At 38.4% G+C, this 17,436-nt stretch overlaps 1 protein-coding gene across 11 annotated transcripts in view; it reads right to left on the reverse strand.

Moving 5' to 3' along the window:
- Positions 1-17,436, reverse strand: part of LOC108256205 (intermembrane lipid transfer protein VPS13B) — a 267,316-nt gene that overhangs the window by 240,200 nt on the left and 9,680 nt on the right. For all 11 annotated transcript variants that reach the window (XR_008393306.1, XR_008393307.1, XM_017452817.3 and 8 more), the window contains exon 3: positions 8,668-8,811. Coding sequence is in view for 9 of the 11 variants with exons in the window: in XM_017452817.3 (XP_017308306.2) it covers positions 8,668-8,811 (144 nt within the window). In the remaining 2 variants the exon portion in view is untranslated. The remainder of the gene's footprint in view (positions 1-8,667; positions 8,812-17,436) is intronic.

Raw genomic sequence — 17,436 nt, forward strand, 5'->3', positions numbered from 1 at the left:
ACCAAGCTGCTTGGCAATGGTCTTGTAGCCCATTCCAGACTTGTGTAGGTCTACAATCTTGTCCCTGGCATCCTTGGAGAGCTCTTTGGTCTTGGCCATGGTGGAGAGTTTGGAATCTGACTGATTGATTGCTTCTGTGGACAGGTGTCTTTTATACAGGTAACAAACTGATATTAGGAGCACTCCCTTTAAGAGTGTGCTCCTAATCTCAGCTCATTACCTGTATAAAAGACACCTGGGAGCCAGAAATCTTTCTGATTGAGAGGGGGTCAAATACTTATTTCCCTCATTAAAATGCTAATTAATTTATAACATTTTTGACATGCGTTTTTCTGGATTTTCTTGTTGTTATTCTGTCTCTCACTGTTCAAATACAACTACCATTAAAATTATAGACTGATCATTTCTTTGTCAGTGGGCAAACGTACAAAATCAGCAGGGGATCAAATACCTTTTTCCCCTCACTGTATATAAAAAAGTTTATATTACATATTACCAGTTTGATGTTCAATGATGAAGTAGAAATGCTTTTGTTTGTGGTGAGTGAATTTAAAGCCTAACAGGAGGTTTCTTACAATTCAGTCAATATTAATATGAATTAATAACATTCAATAAGTTAAGAAATCTTACCTTAATATTCAGAATTTATGTGTTAATGTTAATTTGAGTAATGTGTTTTCTGTCTGAGACCAGTTACTGTGAAACAACTTGTTGAAATGGAGAGAATAAAGTTTTTATTTGCATTTCCTTCAGAATTGTGGAATTAATTATTATTAATTTAAAAGAAGGCATAAAAGGCAGAACTATCAGTATCGGCCGATATCACCCTGAATAATCGGTTATCGTATCGGCTGAGAGATTTAGTATCAGTGCATCTCTACAATAAAATAAATGTAAAAAATGTATTACTTATCTTTTACTGTGGATTTTTATATTTCAGCTTCTCACTACTATATTTTTTGTCAAATCTGGTCAGTCATGTATCAATTACATATTTTATTAGTACAACATAGGGGTAATATAAAGCTTTATTACATAAGAAATATTGACTTTAAATGTCAAGAAAAAGTTTGGTAAAAGTGACTAGTTTACAAAAAAAAAAGTTCGCAAAAAGTTTAGACCAGCAAGTTGCATAGGCAGAACATTACCAAGGGAGAACCCATCCCAGAGGAGAGAATGAGAGGTGAAGGGAGGGAAATAGACTATAGCCCCAGTGTTGTGTGTTAGCAATTTGGCTAATGAAGCAGGCTCAACTAACTGAGAATGGTAAAGTGAAGGAAACCCATTTGCTGAGGGAAGACCCGACCTGATGGGTAGAATGGAGGGAACCCCAACTCTAGCATGTTACTGGAATCCAGCTAACTTAGTAAGCTCAAAGTAAAAGCATGCAGTATAGCATGCAACCATGTTTCCTTCATATATTCCCAATCCTACAGGTTTTGCAGATGGCAAGGATGTGAAATGCTCGGAGGACATGGCAATGAGATATAACCCAAACCATCAGGAAGAATGATAGCTGATTAACGATACTGAGCAACAACAAAATGCAAATTAAAACTAACTCATGAACAAGTGACAGCTAATAATGCTAGCAATAATAATAATTCAAACCACCTCAACGCTAGCAGGTGCCACAAATTTACATAGAGAACCCCAGAAAACATTAAAATGCATTAAAAAAAAAAACCTCACTACAGAAAACGAAATGATTGGAGTCATGGTGTACATGTGTTCCAAAACGCATATGAGGAAATAAAGGTAAAGATGACTGTATAATGGCATTTATTCAAAATACTGCACCATACATCAGTGTCTTTTTGAAAGGACTCAGTAGACCTGATGTTTTCACAAAAATTTAGTCACATACTCCGGTAAACTGTACAAATAAATCAGATAAATTGTCTGGTTGTCAATTATTTCAACAGACCAGAGCACGAAATGGTTGTAAACGACCACCTGGAAAACATGGCATGGAAAGACATCCATTAAAAACATACTATTTATAAGCTTCATTAAACTCAACACTATATGTTGAGTGGGTTGAGTGGCCAAATGTTTGTGGGCACCTGATCATCACATCCATACAGTGCCCTCCACTAATACTGGCACCCTTGGAAAATATGAGCAAAGAAGGCTGTGAAAAAATTGTCTTTATATTTTAACCTTTAGATCCTTTGTTTAAAAAAAAAAAAAAAAATCACAAAAATACTCTGCTCTCAAGGATATCAAACAATTGCAAACACAACACAGTTTTATCCAAAAAAAAATCTTTGTTAAATATAGGTGTGCAACAATTATTGGCACTCCTATGAATTCATATATCATTTTTATATATATATATATATATATATATATATATATATATATATATATATATATATATATATATATATATATATATATATACACATATATATATATATATATATATATATATATATATATATATATATATACATACACACACACACACACACACACACTATAGATATAAATATAACTAAGTATATCCCTGTTGATATTTTACTTTTTTTTAGTACACCTGGGTGACTAGGAACAGCAAATTGTTAACCATGACTTCCTGTTTCACAGGGGTATAAATATGAGGAAACACATAAGTCAAATACTCTTAATCAGTCAGAAAGATGGGCAAGACCCAAGAATATAACTGATGTGTGACAAAATGTTGAGCATCACAAAATATGAAGTGGCTATAAGAAAACAGCACAAGCACTGAAAATGCCCATTTCCAACATTAGGGCAATAATTAAAAAGTTCCAGTCATGTGGAAATGTTATGAATCAACTCGGAATTGGACGTGTGTCTATTGTCTCAATGCACTGTAAAGAGGATGGTTCGAGTGGCCAAAAAACCTCCAAGGATCACGGCTGGAGAATTGCAGAAGTTAGTTGCATCTTGGGGTCAGAAAGTCTCCAAACCTACAATTCCAAGTCCCCTACATCACCACAAGTTGTTTGGAAGGGTTTCAAGAAAAAAGCCTTTACTTGCAAAAAATAAACTCAAGCATCTTCAGTTTGCCAGATACCAGACATGTTCACAAGTCCCTGAGGTCCAAGTCAAGTCTCAAGTCTTTGAGGTGGAGTCCAAGTCTTTTGGCACGAGTAAGATGGCATCATTGTGTGTGGCTTACCGTCTGTCGTTTGCCTGTCCTCTGCTAGTTTGTTTGTTTTAATGCGTTATTGGTTTCTTTTATTTCCAAGTTGTTTCGCTGCTATTAGTGTACAATCTGCAAACGCTCTTAAATCTTCAAACCGCAACTGATGTTCTGCCTAATCAAGTCCAGAGAGGCCCAAAAGACTCTCCCCTCTCTTCCTAGCGTCCTTACCAACATGCCTACGCTACCCTCTGTACCGCCTTCCTGGGGAAAAAGCACCAGAATAGACAGGGAAAGTGGGGAGGTGTGGTTGCCAAGCTCAAGCTCCTGCTTCAATCAAGCAATGAGTCTAGTCTTCGTCTGGACATGTTTACGCGTAATGGTTCGTCAGTCTCTACATACTACTGGAATATCCCCATTGTACTGATCTCATGTGATCAGCTGCCTCTGCACCGCTCGCCTCGCCTGCAGCGTGGCAGTTCATCACCTCCACCTGCTGCGTCGGGCAACGCAGCCATCCGAGGACCTAGTGCGAATAAAGATGGCCTTGGTCAATGGTAAACAAGACTTTTATTCTTAATGACTTTTTTTTTAACCTCGCAAACCCTGGATTTTCTATTTATTACTGAAGTAGTTAGTCCTACTCTTTTAAATTTGATGAATAAGTGCCTTGAAACAGGAGCTGTCCCTGACTATTTGAAGCATGCCTCTGTACAACCCAGACTTAAAAGGCCTAATCATGATTCCTCAGTTCTATCAAATTTTAGACCCATTACTAACCTCTCTTTTTTTAATCTAAAATACTGGAGAAAGTAGTTCTCCTGGTATAAAACAAGATTTTTGATATGTTTCAATCAGGTTTTAGGAAATCTCATTCTACTGAGACAGCTCTCTTAAAAGTTTTAAATTATGTTTAATTAGCCACTGACTCCGGAGAATCTGCAGCGCTAATACTTTTAGATCGGAGTGCTGCTTTTCTCCCACCTAGAACAGGTTTTGGGCATAAGGGGTTCAGCCTTAATTTGGATTAAATGGTACCTTACCTTATCAGTCAATATATGGCAATTTCACTCTGATGCTGGTCCTTTGGTGTCCACCAAGGTTCTACCCTGGCTCCCATACTGTTCTCTCTCTATATGCTGCCACTTGGTTGTATTTTTAATATATATATATATATATATATATATATATATATATATATATATATATATATATATATGGTTTAAGATATCTTACCACTGTTACACAGATGACACACAAATTTATCTTCCTCTGAATGACGAGATCGGCTTAGACCACGTGGTTGTTAAATCATGGGTGTCTTTAAACTTTTTAAGTTTAAACGAGTCTAAAACAGAGATTGTTGTTTTTACTCCTTCTGACGCCAAGATTATAGCTAATCTAAATCTTGATGTCTTAACACCCTATGTTATGCCCTATGTGGACAAATCTGGGAGTCCTTGTGGACAGTGCAGTAAAGCTGGATAGACAAGATAATCATGTTGTAAAAGCTACTTTTTATCAATTGCAAGCCTTGGTGAAAATAAAGTCTTTTCTCTCTTTTGAGAACATTGAACATGTGATCCATGCTTTTATTTCCACTAGGCTTGATTACTGTAACTCTGTGTACCTGGGGATTAGCCATTCTTCTTTAGCTCACCTTCAGATGGTTCAAAATGCGGCTGCTAGAGTTTTAACAGGAGCCCGAAAGCGTGAGCATATTACCCTTGTTCTACGGTCTATACGCTGACTACCTGTTTACTTTAGAATTGATTTTAAAGTGCTCTTATTGGTTTTTAAATCTCAAAATGGTTTAGCACCCTCATACCTCTCTGACCTGCTGATAGATCACCACCAAGTGAGAGCTCTTAGGTCTGCCAATCAAAGCCTTTTAGCTGTTCCAAAGTCTAGGTTAAAGTCTAGGGGTAATCAGCATTCGCCGTAGCCGCTCCTAAACTTTGTAACAGCCTGCAATTCAAATTAAAACTGCCCCCACACTACCGATTTTTAAATCTAAGTTAAAAACATTTCCATTTGATCTGACCTACAATTTATGATGTGATGCTTTACTGTGTGTGCTCTGTTTTTGATTCATGTGTGACTTTGTGCCTGTCTTTGTATTGTATTTGACTGTAATTTTTGTTTTATTATACAGCACATTGGTCAACGGTAGTTGTTTTTAATAGAGCTTTATAAATAATAAATTGACTGATTGACTGAAGTCAAGTCTCAAGTCTTTGAGGTGGAGTCCAAATCAAGTCTCAAAAATAATGGTCACTCGGAACACAATTTTTAAGTCATTTTTATTGGAAATTCAGTTTGAAGCAATCTTAGAGCATGATTAGCTTGACTACTCCCTTCAAAGTGTGCTTTGGAGGGTGATTTATACCATTTGGAACACAGACTTTTGAACTGTATTTTTAACTATTTGAGTTGCTATAGTTTGCTGTAGTTCTCAATTAATGATGGCTAAGGTAGCAAGCGCCAGTGGTAACAAAACCCCTGATATTATATGCATATGGTAGCTAATACTTTTTTTTTTTTTTGGGGGGGGGGGGGGCAACAACAACAAAACATGAACAGGATATGGAAACATTTGTACTTCTGGAAAATGGATAGTAAGCAAGCCCCTAACAGCTGTGTAACACCACAGCTTCCCTTTGGATTAACCGATTGCTTTTCAAAATAAATGACACAAAGATTATCACAAGGTAAGACTTGGCTATATTGTTATTTTTTGTTCTTCAGTTATGCAACAGCACTTTTCCAATGGGTGATAAATGACGTGCCTTCAGATGAGTCACAAGTGTATATAATAATGCTGGCTCAGTATGTTTAGAGATGAATTGTTGTGATATTTGCTGCTGCAGCACATACTGATAGGGAATGAATGAATGAGGAATGAATAGAAAAATGCAGTGTTTGATGCTGTCACATTGGGGTATTAACAAAAGAAAGTAATTGAGAATGCCAAACCAAAATGACTTGTTTTTTTTTCCACGAGTCTCTGTCTTCAAGTCCAAGTCAAGTCACAAGTAATTTTTTTGCGACTTAAGTCCAAGTAGCAGACTCGAGTTTCCCTCTCTGCCAGACACTACTGGAACTTCAAATGGGATCAGGTTCTATGGTCAGATGAAACCAAAAATAGAGCATTTTGGCAATGAACATCACAGGTGGTTTTGACACACACAGGTAGCCATATGGAAAAGTACCTCATGCCCATGGTTAGATATGGTGGTGACTCATGTTTTTGGGCTGTTTTTCTACCAGGGGACCTGGACATTTTGTTAGGATACATGGTATCATGGACTGTTGAGATCAACAGATATTAAATGAAAACCTGACTGCCTCGGCCAAAAAGCTTAAAATGGGCCACAGTTGGATCTTCCAGCAGGACAATGATCCAAAACATATCAAAATCAACTCAAAAATGGTTTACTGACCACAAAATCAAGGTACTGCCATGGCCATCAGAGTCTCCTGACTTGAAACCCATAGAAAACCTGTGGGGTGAACTGAAGAGGAGAGTCCACAAGCATAGACCTCGAAATTTGAAGGATCTGGAGAGATTCTGTATGAAGGAATGGTCTCAGATCCCTTGCCATGTATTCTCCAACCTCATCATGCATTATAGGAGAAGACTCAGAGCTGTTATCTTGGCAAACAGTGGTAGCACAAAGTATGGAATAAAAGGGTGGCAAAAATTGTGCCTCACATACATTTAACAAGAAAAAATTATAAATCTGTGTTTTGTTTGCAATTGTTTGATATCCATGAGAGCAGAATATTTTTGCAAATTTATTTAACAAAAGATCGAAAGCTTAAACAAAGAGAATTTTTCACATATTTACCAAGGGTACCAATATTAGTGGAGTACACTGTATATGCTTGTTGAAATATTCCAGATTTAGTTCCCCCTTTCCTACAAGAACCTCCACTCTTCTGGGAAGGCTATCCACTAGGTTTTGGATTGTGGATGGGGGATTTGCTCATTCAACCACAAGAGCATTAATGAGGCTGGGGACTGATGTTGGGCAAGGAGTCATGTAGTCTGCCCTCCAGTTCATCCCAAAAGTGTTCAGTGGGGTTGAGGTCAAGTTATTTTGTGCAGGCCACTCAAGTTTATCTGTTCCAACCTTGGCACATCAAGTCTTCATGGACCTTGCTTTGTGCAAAGGGGCATTGTCATGCTGCATGCTTGGGTATTGGATTGGTGTCATCTCTACACACAATACTGGATATTAAATTCCCAATTATTACACACATTCTGCCCAAAAATGGCTTACGAGTTGCTATCAGCAGAACAACAGCAACATTGCTACAACTAATTATTTAAACAGCCATTAAAAGTGCTCTTGGCACCCTGACATAATCAAGTCTTAAACTAATTAGCAGTTGATTTTGCTCAGGATTTAGGCTAAAACATATCTAAAATGCACATTATCTATCATTCACAAACATCTGCTAGGAAAATATAGCCATCACAGTTATACAGCTATAATAATGCAACAAATTATATAAACATATATGCAAAAATGGTCAAAGGATCATGAATGGGAACAGTGATCCCAATTCAAAGCCAAAACATGACTTACATGAGAACGCCTCCACAACCAACAAGTTTAGTCCTTCTTGCAGCTAATTTGTATGCCAGAACTACCCTTAAAATATACTTCAAACAGGAAGGAAGCTATTGAAGAAAAACTAATTCAGACTCTTGACCTTACTGTGACCATGACCCTGTTTGGATCAATTCATCTGCTGGTTACAATGTTAATTCCATATAAGTCCAACAAATATTCAACCACTCATTCTTGAAATATTGCACTAACAAGAATCTCAGACAGATGCACCGACACACTGATGGATGGATGGATGGATGGACCAATGAAAATTGGTCATGAAGGTGTAAGTAACATCTTTGTATGATAAACATGAAGGAAGCTATTGAAGAGAAACTATTTCAGACTCTTGACCTTGCTGTGACCATGACCCTGTTTGGATCAATTCCAAAATATAATCTGTTCATCTGCTGGTTATAATTATTCCATATAAATCCTCCAAACATTCAGCCAATTGTTCTTGAGCTATCACGCTAACAAGAATCTTGGACGGACGGACAGACAGATGGACTACCTGAAAACAATACATCCCCCACTCAGTGGTGGAGGCATTAAAAAAATCATAATTCCGATTTCATCAGGAATCATGCAGCACTAACATCTTCAAAACAGGAACTTATGGTCTGTCACTGAACAAGAACCCAAAAAAAATACAACATACTTACTATGACAATGAATATAGTTAAATCATTATGAGTATTGTTGTTATGCATACCCAATGCAGATTATGAAAGAATCATAAAATTCTGTTTCTGTTTATTATATATTTACTTTAATTTACATTTAAGTTACACTGTAAATTACATAAAAACAAAGAATAGATTACATCATTCAATTACTTTAGCATGTAATTATGTCCTATAGTTTAAGACAGATGTGTCAGATGAATGTTGTTTTATTTATTCGTCTGTCTTAGCATAGGTTACTCACCTGAGAACCATCTTTCAGCTTGAGGATGCACTCCATAGTGTTGATTGTGACGACCACTGGTTCTGAGCTCAACTTGGTCCATGGTACATGGATTCGCAACTCGTGGATATGACCACTTAGGAAAGTGAAGGGAAGCTTCAGCTCCTGTACCACACGCACAAAAATATGGACAATAAACAACAGACCATAAACCATAACTTTATCCCATACACAAGTAAATAAAAGACACCAAAGACAATAGCTGATATAAGAAAGGCTTGTTCCAATTTAAGCCTGTTAAAATTAGTGCTAATCCATTGGATCTGTGTTGTTTTGAAGAACGAGAGCAATGATGATGGAAAATGATGCTGCATTTGAACAGGAACTTGCTATTAAAAGGTATACTGTGAACATTGACTGGATAAATGAAAACATTATAGAAGGATCATCCCGATTACCCACCAATTAAACACGTGTTAAAAAAATTTCTTATAACATACTAAATAACTATCATACAGTTTACATCACTTCTGTTGTATGTAATTGGCCAGGGTTTCTGCAGGGCAGTGAGATCACAAAACAGGAACCTGGCCAGGATATATACACAGTCCTCATCCAGTTAAGGATCATTAGAGGCTTCTTAATTCATCAAAATGATCTGAAAACTCAGTAGGAGATAAATGCACACAGTGCAACAGCTCAATCACACAATCACAGAGCAAAACATTACCAAACAAAATGCCCTTAATTTGTAGCTCTTCAAATCATATAACTCAATAAGAGTTATTACAAGTTGCCAGATTACACTGCCCAGTTTAAATATCTTATTTATTTCAAATACACACACACACACACAGTGTGTGACCGAAGTAACCAATCTAGCATGTCTCAACACATTCCTGTGTGTGCTGCATTCCATGAAAGGCTTCTTCTTGAATACACTCCTTATGACATATTTCCTCCTGAATTTTCCAAAATGGCATTACGGAGAGGCTTAAGTGTACAAGAGTGTGAAGCTCGCATTGGTGCAACAGTCACCGAAACACTTAAAACAATTAAACTTTTCTCTGCATAAAGCCGTTGGTATCCACGATCACCTGGATATAGTGTAGCGCTCTTTTCCCCCCTCCATTTTCATGTTACACCATTTTTTGAGCGTTACCAACATTTTTGCAAATCTGGCACAAATTTTTTGTTTGGTGTGGCCTACAAGAACATTTACACACATCTTTATTAAATTATTTATAAACGAAGTCTACTGTGAGTTAAAGGTATCCCTTGGCTTCCTCCGAACATAAATCTGTCCTGCTGTATAAATGGTAAGCTTAACTACTCACCTATTCTAGGCTCTTTACCAAACCAAGTTATGCATCTTTGCGCACTGGCCTTTGATACAAAAGGTAGAATGGTAGTCTTGGCATAAATTTCTCAATTTCACCTCAGCAAGATTATGAGACTGAGGTGCTCATTCAATTCCACAGTTACTGTTGTGTCTTGTCTTGAGAATTCAGCAACTATCAAGTAAAGTGCTTACCTTTTCCAATGAGAATGCATTGAAGGAAAAGAAACAAATTCAAATTCAAAGGCCATTCCAAACAGAATATAATTTATGGCATTGCAGGAGGGTGCTGAGATCACCACCACCATGATACTATTTCTTACAGGACCCCAACTAGACCTGGACGACTACGGCAACAAACTTTTACGGAGTGCAGAAACTATGCAGAGACAGATGAAGTCCTGAAAGACAGATAGATCAAATTCAAATAACTTTTTCCAGCAAGGCTGAGAGTGTACTACAGCAATGGAATGAAGGAATACATCTCAGCTAAGGGAGTAAATGGTAAATAGTCTGCACTTATTTAGCGCCTTTTAACATTAGAGGTTTACACTGTTCACACCTTCACATATACACACACCAAGACTCTAGCCTGCCATCAGAAGCAATTTGGGGTTCAGCGTCTTGCCCAAGGACACTTCGGCATGTGCACCGGGAAGCAAACAGCCAACCCTGTGATTAATGGACAACTACCACCTGAGCCACAGCTGCCACAAGTGTCTAAGGCAGGGGTGCCCACACTTTTTTGAGCTACTTTTAACATGACCAGTCAAAGAGATCTACCTACACTAAAAATGCGAAACATATATTTATTTATATATATACTGACTATACTTCCAATATGTATACACACACAATATATGTTCATGTACCTTGCATAACTGCATGAGCCCTTATGGCACACTACAATTCAGTACATTTTTGGTCATTACCTTACTCTGATGACTTGCACTGAATAGAATCAGCCAGGGTTACATAGTCCAGACAGTACCTGCTGGTAGCCAGCCTCAAGCAGGCCTCCAAATGATGATCAGTCATTGTGGAACAGTATTTGGACTTAATAATCTTCATGTGGGAAAAGGCTGACTCACATAAATAAGTCATAAATAAGAGCCAAATAATGCAGTCAAGGAGGTTGCACATTTCCTCATGTTTCGGTACTTTTCCCCTGTGAGTAAGTTCCAAAACTGTCCATGAGCCCTGGACTTCAGCTGAATGTCAGTCTGTAGTTTCAAAATCTCATCCTCCACTTCAGACGAGTTCAGGTGAAACAGCGTTGCAATTTTCAATGCGAGTGAATCAACCTCAACATTGTCCCTAAATGAGTAGCACATGAATGTAGCGACTGGCTCCAGTAAAGTAAAGTCTTGAAAGCGTCTGTCAAAATCTGACCAACAGCTGTCAATCTGCTCCGTGTAGCATGCGATGTTAAATTGCGCACAAGCTTTCCGCTGCGTCTCCAGCTCTGACGCGAGGTTTTGGAAGTTCCCAAAATCATGGCGCTGCAGCTTTGAGGACAGAAGTTGCATTTTCCGTTTAAAGGCATTAACTGGGCTGATCATATTGACCACGGTTTTGTCTTTTCCTTGCAGCTCCAAATTAAGCTCATTTAACATGTTGGTCAGATCGGTTAAAAATGCCAAGTCCAGCAGCCACTGATCATCATTGAGTTGGGTGTATTCTGCATGTTTAACAGCAAAAAGAAACTCCCTTATCTCCAGACAGAGCTCTCGAAATCTCTGCAGGAATTTACCCCTACTAAGCCATCTCATGTCGGTGTGTAGCAGGAGCTCAGAGTGGTCGTAGTCTGCCTTCTCCAGATGTGCACAGAACAGCCATCTTTGAAGTGATCTAGCACGTATAGAACAAGCGATCTTCTTTGCCACATCCATGATCTCTTTCATGTTTATCATTTTTGCACATAAGGCTTGTTGGTGTTTTATGCAGTGGTAATTAAGGAAGTCAGGTAAAGCATCGTCTTCCCTGCACTTGGCAATGAATCCATTTGCGCTGCCAACCATTGCGGCCGCACCGTCTGTGGTGACTGATATCAATTTGACACTGGTTTTGTCGATGAAGTCTTTAAAAGACTGAAAAATGTCCTCTCCCCGCATGTGTTCTTTCATGGGCAGTATTGTTAACAGCTCTTCTTTTGCAGTCATATCTGTAAACACCATCCAAATAAAAACGCACAACTGGGCTTACATCCGTAGACTCCTCCAATTGCAGTGAGAAACACTCAATCTGTGATGTCCTTCCAAAGCTGTTGTGTCAAATACTTGGCCATGACCTCACAGCGCTGTGTAATTGCACTTCTTGATAGCTGGAGAGCTTTGATTTAAGATAATATTTCGGTTTTGTTTTTAAAGTCCCGAAACAACGAGTCAGCTGCATCTACGAATGCCTCTTTTATCATCTCTCCGTCTTGGAATGACTTCTTGTGTTTAACGATGGAGTGACCCACCCGGAATAATGCTTCGGTGGCTGCCTTAGCATTTGAAGTCAATCGTGAGAAAAAAGACTGGTGTGACAACTTTAGTTCCTTCACCTTCCTCTTTCTCAGCTCATTTTTTGGAGGGAAGTCAGTGTCGTAGTTTTTATGAACAGTCATAAATTGCCGCTCTACATTTCCCTTTTTCGGAATAGCAATGGTAGCTTGGCAGATCGGACAAACACACTTCGAATATGACATCGTGAAAAACAAATCATCTCCCATTCCACATGGAAGTGATAAGGCTTTGGTTTCTTGCTTGATCCCGCCACCTCACTCATTTTGTACCCTTTCTTCAGTAGGAATAAATTGGAAAGTTAACTCAGTGATTTTGCTCGCTAGCCTTTAGCGCTGGCGCGTTTGATCGCACACGCGTGGTGAGAGAAAAGACGAGATCTCAGACTGGCTGCCCTATACGTCAACGCTAACATCTATTTTTTTTTTGAATGGCGATCTACCCGAACTTCCTTTGCGATCGACCGGTTGATCATGATTGACGTATTGGGCACCCCTGGTCTAAGGACATGCCAGTTAAAGTCATTGAAGAACCTACTTAACTGACAGAACAAAGTTTAAACGGGCAGATAATGTACAGGAAGACCTTGTGTTATAATAAGCGATGCAAAGTGAACTTCCAAGTAAATTGTAATGCTACAGCATACAAAGACATCCTAAACAATTGTGTGCTTTCCACTTTGTGCCAACTGTTTGGGAAAGGCCAAAGTATTGGTCTCAGTCAGGTGTCTGCAAAGCTTTGGCCATATAGTGCATTTTAATAAGAGGAAAAACAAAAGGAATAAAAAATGACATTTTTACATGTACAGTCCTCTCCAAAAGAATTGGAACGGCTAGGCTGATTCTTTTGTTTTTGCTACACACTGAAGACATTTGGATCTGAGAGCCTGTTAAACCACTGTATGGTCTTGACCACCGTGCTGCAGCTCAGTGTCAGGGTCTTGGCAATCTTCTTATAGCCTAGGCCAGTGGTTTTCAAAGTGGGGGCCGCCAGGGGGTCTCAACAATTTCGTGTGAAAAATAAATAAATGTATGTTTTCTCTTTCTCACTCTCAGACAACCACACACACAATCATTTCCTAATGTAATGTAATGTAAAGATGTAAGATGTAATTATTAATAAAAAAAAGGGGGATATATTCAGAAGTCTGTATTTTTTATGTGTTTTAAAGACATCTTGCAAAAGGGGGGCCTCGGTCAAATGTTAATGCCATTTGGGGGGCCTTGCCCTGGAAAAGTTTGGGAATCCCTGGACTAGGCCATATTTACGTAGAGCAACAATTCATTTTTTCAGATCCTCAGAGAGTTCTTTGCCATGAGGTGCCATGTTGAACTTCCAGTAACCAGTATGAGGGAGTGTAAGAGTGATGACACCAAATTTAACACACCTGCTCCCCATTAATTCAATTCAATTCAATTTTATTTGTATAGCGCTTTTTACAATAGACATTGTCTCAAAGCAGCTTTACAGAAATATCAACATGGTATACAGATATTAAAGGTGTGAATTTATCCCAACTGAGCAAGCCACTGAGTGGCGACAGTGGCAAGGAAAAACTCCCTAAGATGTTTTAAGAGGAAGAAACCTTGAGAGGAACCCGACTCAGAAGGGAACCCATCCTCATCTGGGTAACAACAGTTAGTGTGAAAAAGTTCATTATGGATTTATATGAAGTCTGTATGGCCTTAGGAGCAGCCGTAGTCCCAGCAGTCTGAAATTAGAGAAGATTTGAGCTCCATCCAGAGGCAGAAAGGATCTGGATCTCTAGTATCTCCATAAATTCGTGTGGGGCTCGGCGAAAGGAGAGAGGGAGGAAAAAAGATTATTATGACTGCGAAGTAGTAGAACAGAATCTAGTCAGGGTAGGCTTGAGTAAACAAATATGTTTTAAGCCTAGACTTAAACACTGAGACTGTGTCTGAGTCCCGAACACTAATAGGAAGACTGTTCCATAACTGTGGGGCTCTATAAGAGAAAGCTCTTCCCCCTGCTGTAGCCTTCACTATTCGAGGTACCGTCAAATAGCCTGCATCTTTTGATCTAAGCAGGCATGGCGGATCATATAAAACCAAAAGATCGCTTAGATATTGTGGCGCGAGACCATTTAGTGCTTTATAGGTTAATAAAAGTATTTTATAGTTAATGCGAGATTTTACTGGGAGCCAATACAGTAGTGATAATATCGGTGTGATATGGTCGTATCTTCTAGTTCTAGTTAGGACTCTAGCAGCTGCATTCTGGACTAACTGGAGCTTATTTATATTCCTACTGGAACATCCACACAGTAAGGCATTACAGTAATCTAATCTAGAGGTGACGAATGCATGAACTAGTATTTCCGCATCATGTAGTGACAATATGTTTCTTATTTTAGAAATATTTCTGAGATGAAAGAAAGCTATCCTAGTAATATTATCTACATGAGCATCAAATGATAGGCTGGAGTCAATAATCACTCCAAGGACTTTAACTGCTGTACATGATGAAACAGAAAGACCATCCAGAGTAACCATGTGATCAGAAAGATTTTTTCTAGCTACACGTGGGCCTAATAAAAGTATTTCTGTTTTATCAGAATTAAGTAGAAGGAAGTTAGTTAACATCCAATGTCTAATGTCCTTTACACAATCCTCAACTTTACTAAGCTTCTGTCTGTCCTCTGGCTTCGCTGAAACATACAACTGTGTATCATCAGCATAACAGTGGAAGCTAATTCCATGTTTACGAATAATTTGACCTAGGGGTAGCATATATAAAGTAAAGAGCAGTGGGCCTAAAACAGAACCTTGTGGAACTCCAAAAGTAACCTCAGTATGCATGGAGAAGTCACCATTTACATCTACGAACTGATAACGATCGGTCAGATAAGACCTGAGCCAGGAGAGGATTGTTCCCTTAATACCAACAACATTTTCTAATCTATCAAGGAGAATAGTGTGATCTATAGTATCAAAAGCTGCACTAAGGTCAAGTAACACAAGCAGTGAGACACAACCCTGATCGTAGGTCAGTAGAAGGTCATTTACTACTTTAACTAATGCAGTCTCTGTGCTATGATGAGGTCTAAATCCTGACTGATACATTTCATGAATGTTATTCCTATCTAAGTACGAGCATAACTGCTTTGCTACAACCTTTTCTAAAATCTTAGAGATGAAGGGGAGATTTGATATTGGTCTATAGCTGGACAATTGAGACGGGTCAAGATCAGGTTTTTTAATCAAGGGTTTAATAACTGCTAATTTAAGTGATTTAGGTACATAACCAGTGCTTAGGGAAGAATTGATTATATTTAAAAGTGGTTCAATTACTCCTGGACAAATCTGTTTAAACAAACATGTAGGTACGGGATCTAGTATGCAAGTTGATGAATTGGCTGAAGAGATTAATGTAGCTAGTTCGGTCTCTCTAAGCGGAGCAAAACACTCTAAACATTGATCTGATATTGCTACATTGTCATGTAATGGGTTTGTTACAGTACTGTCCGGTTTTAATTTAATGGCCTGTATTTCACGTCTAATATTTTCAACCTTATCAATGAAAAATTTCATGAAATCTTCACTGCTATGTAATGATTGAGCGTTTCTCTCTGTAGTGGTTTTATTCCTAGTTAATTTTGCTACTGTGTTGAAAAGGAATCTAGAATTGTTTTTGTTGTCTCCTATTAAGGTGGAGAAATAGATTTTTCTAGCATCACCAAGAGATTTCCTATATTTCAGTAGGCTCTCCTTCCATGCTGTTTGAAATATCACCAGTTTGGTTTGATGCCATTTACGTTCTAATTGTCGAGTTGTCTGTTTTAAGGTTCGCGTTTGATCGTTATACCAAGGTGCTAATTTTTTTTCTCTAATTATTTTCCTTTTGAGTGGAGCCACTCTATCTAGCGTGTAGCGGAGTGTTGACTCCAAGCTTTCAGTCGCCTGATCGAGTTCTATGGGATCAGACGATGATCCAAATCTAATTGATGTTTCTGCAAGGTTTTTTATGAAGCTCGATGCAGTAGCTGATGTGTAGGTACGTTTTACGTGGTAGCGAGGCGAGGTGGAAATATTATGATCAATACGTATTATGAACGAGATAAGATAATGGTCTGAGACAGACTGCGGAAAAATGATAATATTTTCTATACTTAGTCCGTATGTTATTATGAGGTCAAGAGGATACCACCATTATGAGTAGGCCCAATTACGTCCTGATTAATCCCTACTGCATCTAAGATGGACACAACCACTAATCTTAGAGGGTCTTCCAGGTTATCAAAATGAATATTAAAGTCTCCGATGATTAATGCTTTATCTACAGACACAACCAGGTTTGAGACAAAGTCTGCAAATTCACTAAGAAATTCAGTATATGGCCCTGGGGGTCTATAAATAATAATTAGAGGAATTGACTTATTTTTTGTGGCTACATAACTTATACTGGTATAAAGAATTTCAAAAGAATTAAATTTATGCTTAGTTTTTTGTGTGACGACTAGATTTTTACTAACACCTCAGACCTTGTAACACTAACAAGTCACATGACACCGGGGAGGGAAAATGGCTAATTGGGCCTTATTTGGACATTTTCAGTTAGGGGTGTACTCACTTTTGTTGCCAGCGGTTTAGACATTAATGGCCGTGTGTTATTTTGAGGAGACAGAAAATTTACACTGTTACACAAGCTGTACACTCACTACTTTACATTGTAGCAAAGTGTCATTTCTTCAGTGTTGTCACATGAAAAGATATAATCAAATATTTAGAAAAATGTGAGAGGTGTACCCACTTTTGTGAGATACTGTACATACACTGATCAACATTAAAATCACCTGCCTAGTATTGTGTCGGTTCTAGGGATGTGACGGTGAGGAAATTTTTCTACTGGTAAATGCGACAACACCAGTAATACCAGTATCACCGGGAGTTTTTCCCCCTCGCTTTTAAATAGCCTATGAATGCC

This window comes from Ictalurus punctatus, chromosome 23, assembly GCF_001660625.3.
Source record: "Ictalurus punctatus breed USDA103 chromosome 23, Coco_2.0, whole genome shotgun sequence".
Classification (NCBI taxonomy): domain Eukaryota; kingdom Metazoa; phylum Chordata; class Actinopteri; order Siluriformes; family Ictaluridae; genus Ictalurus; species Ictalurus punctatus.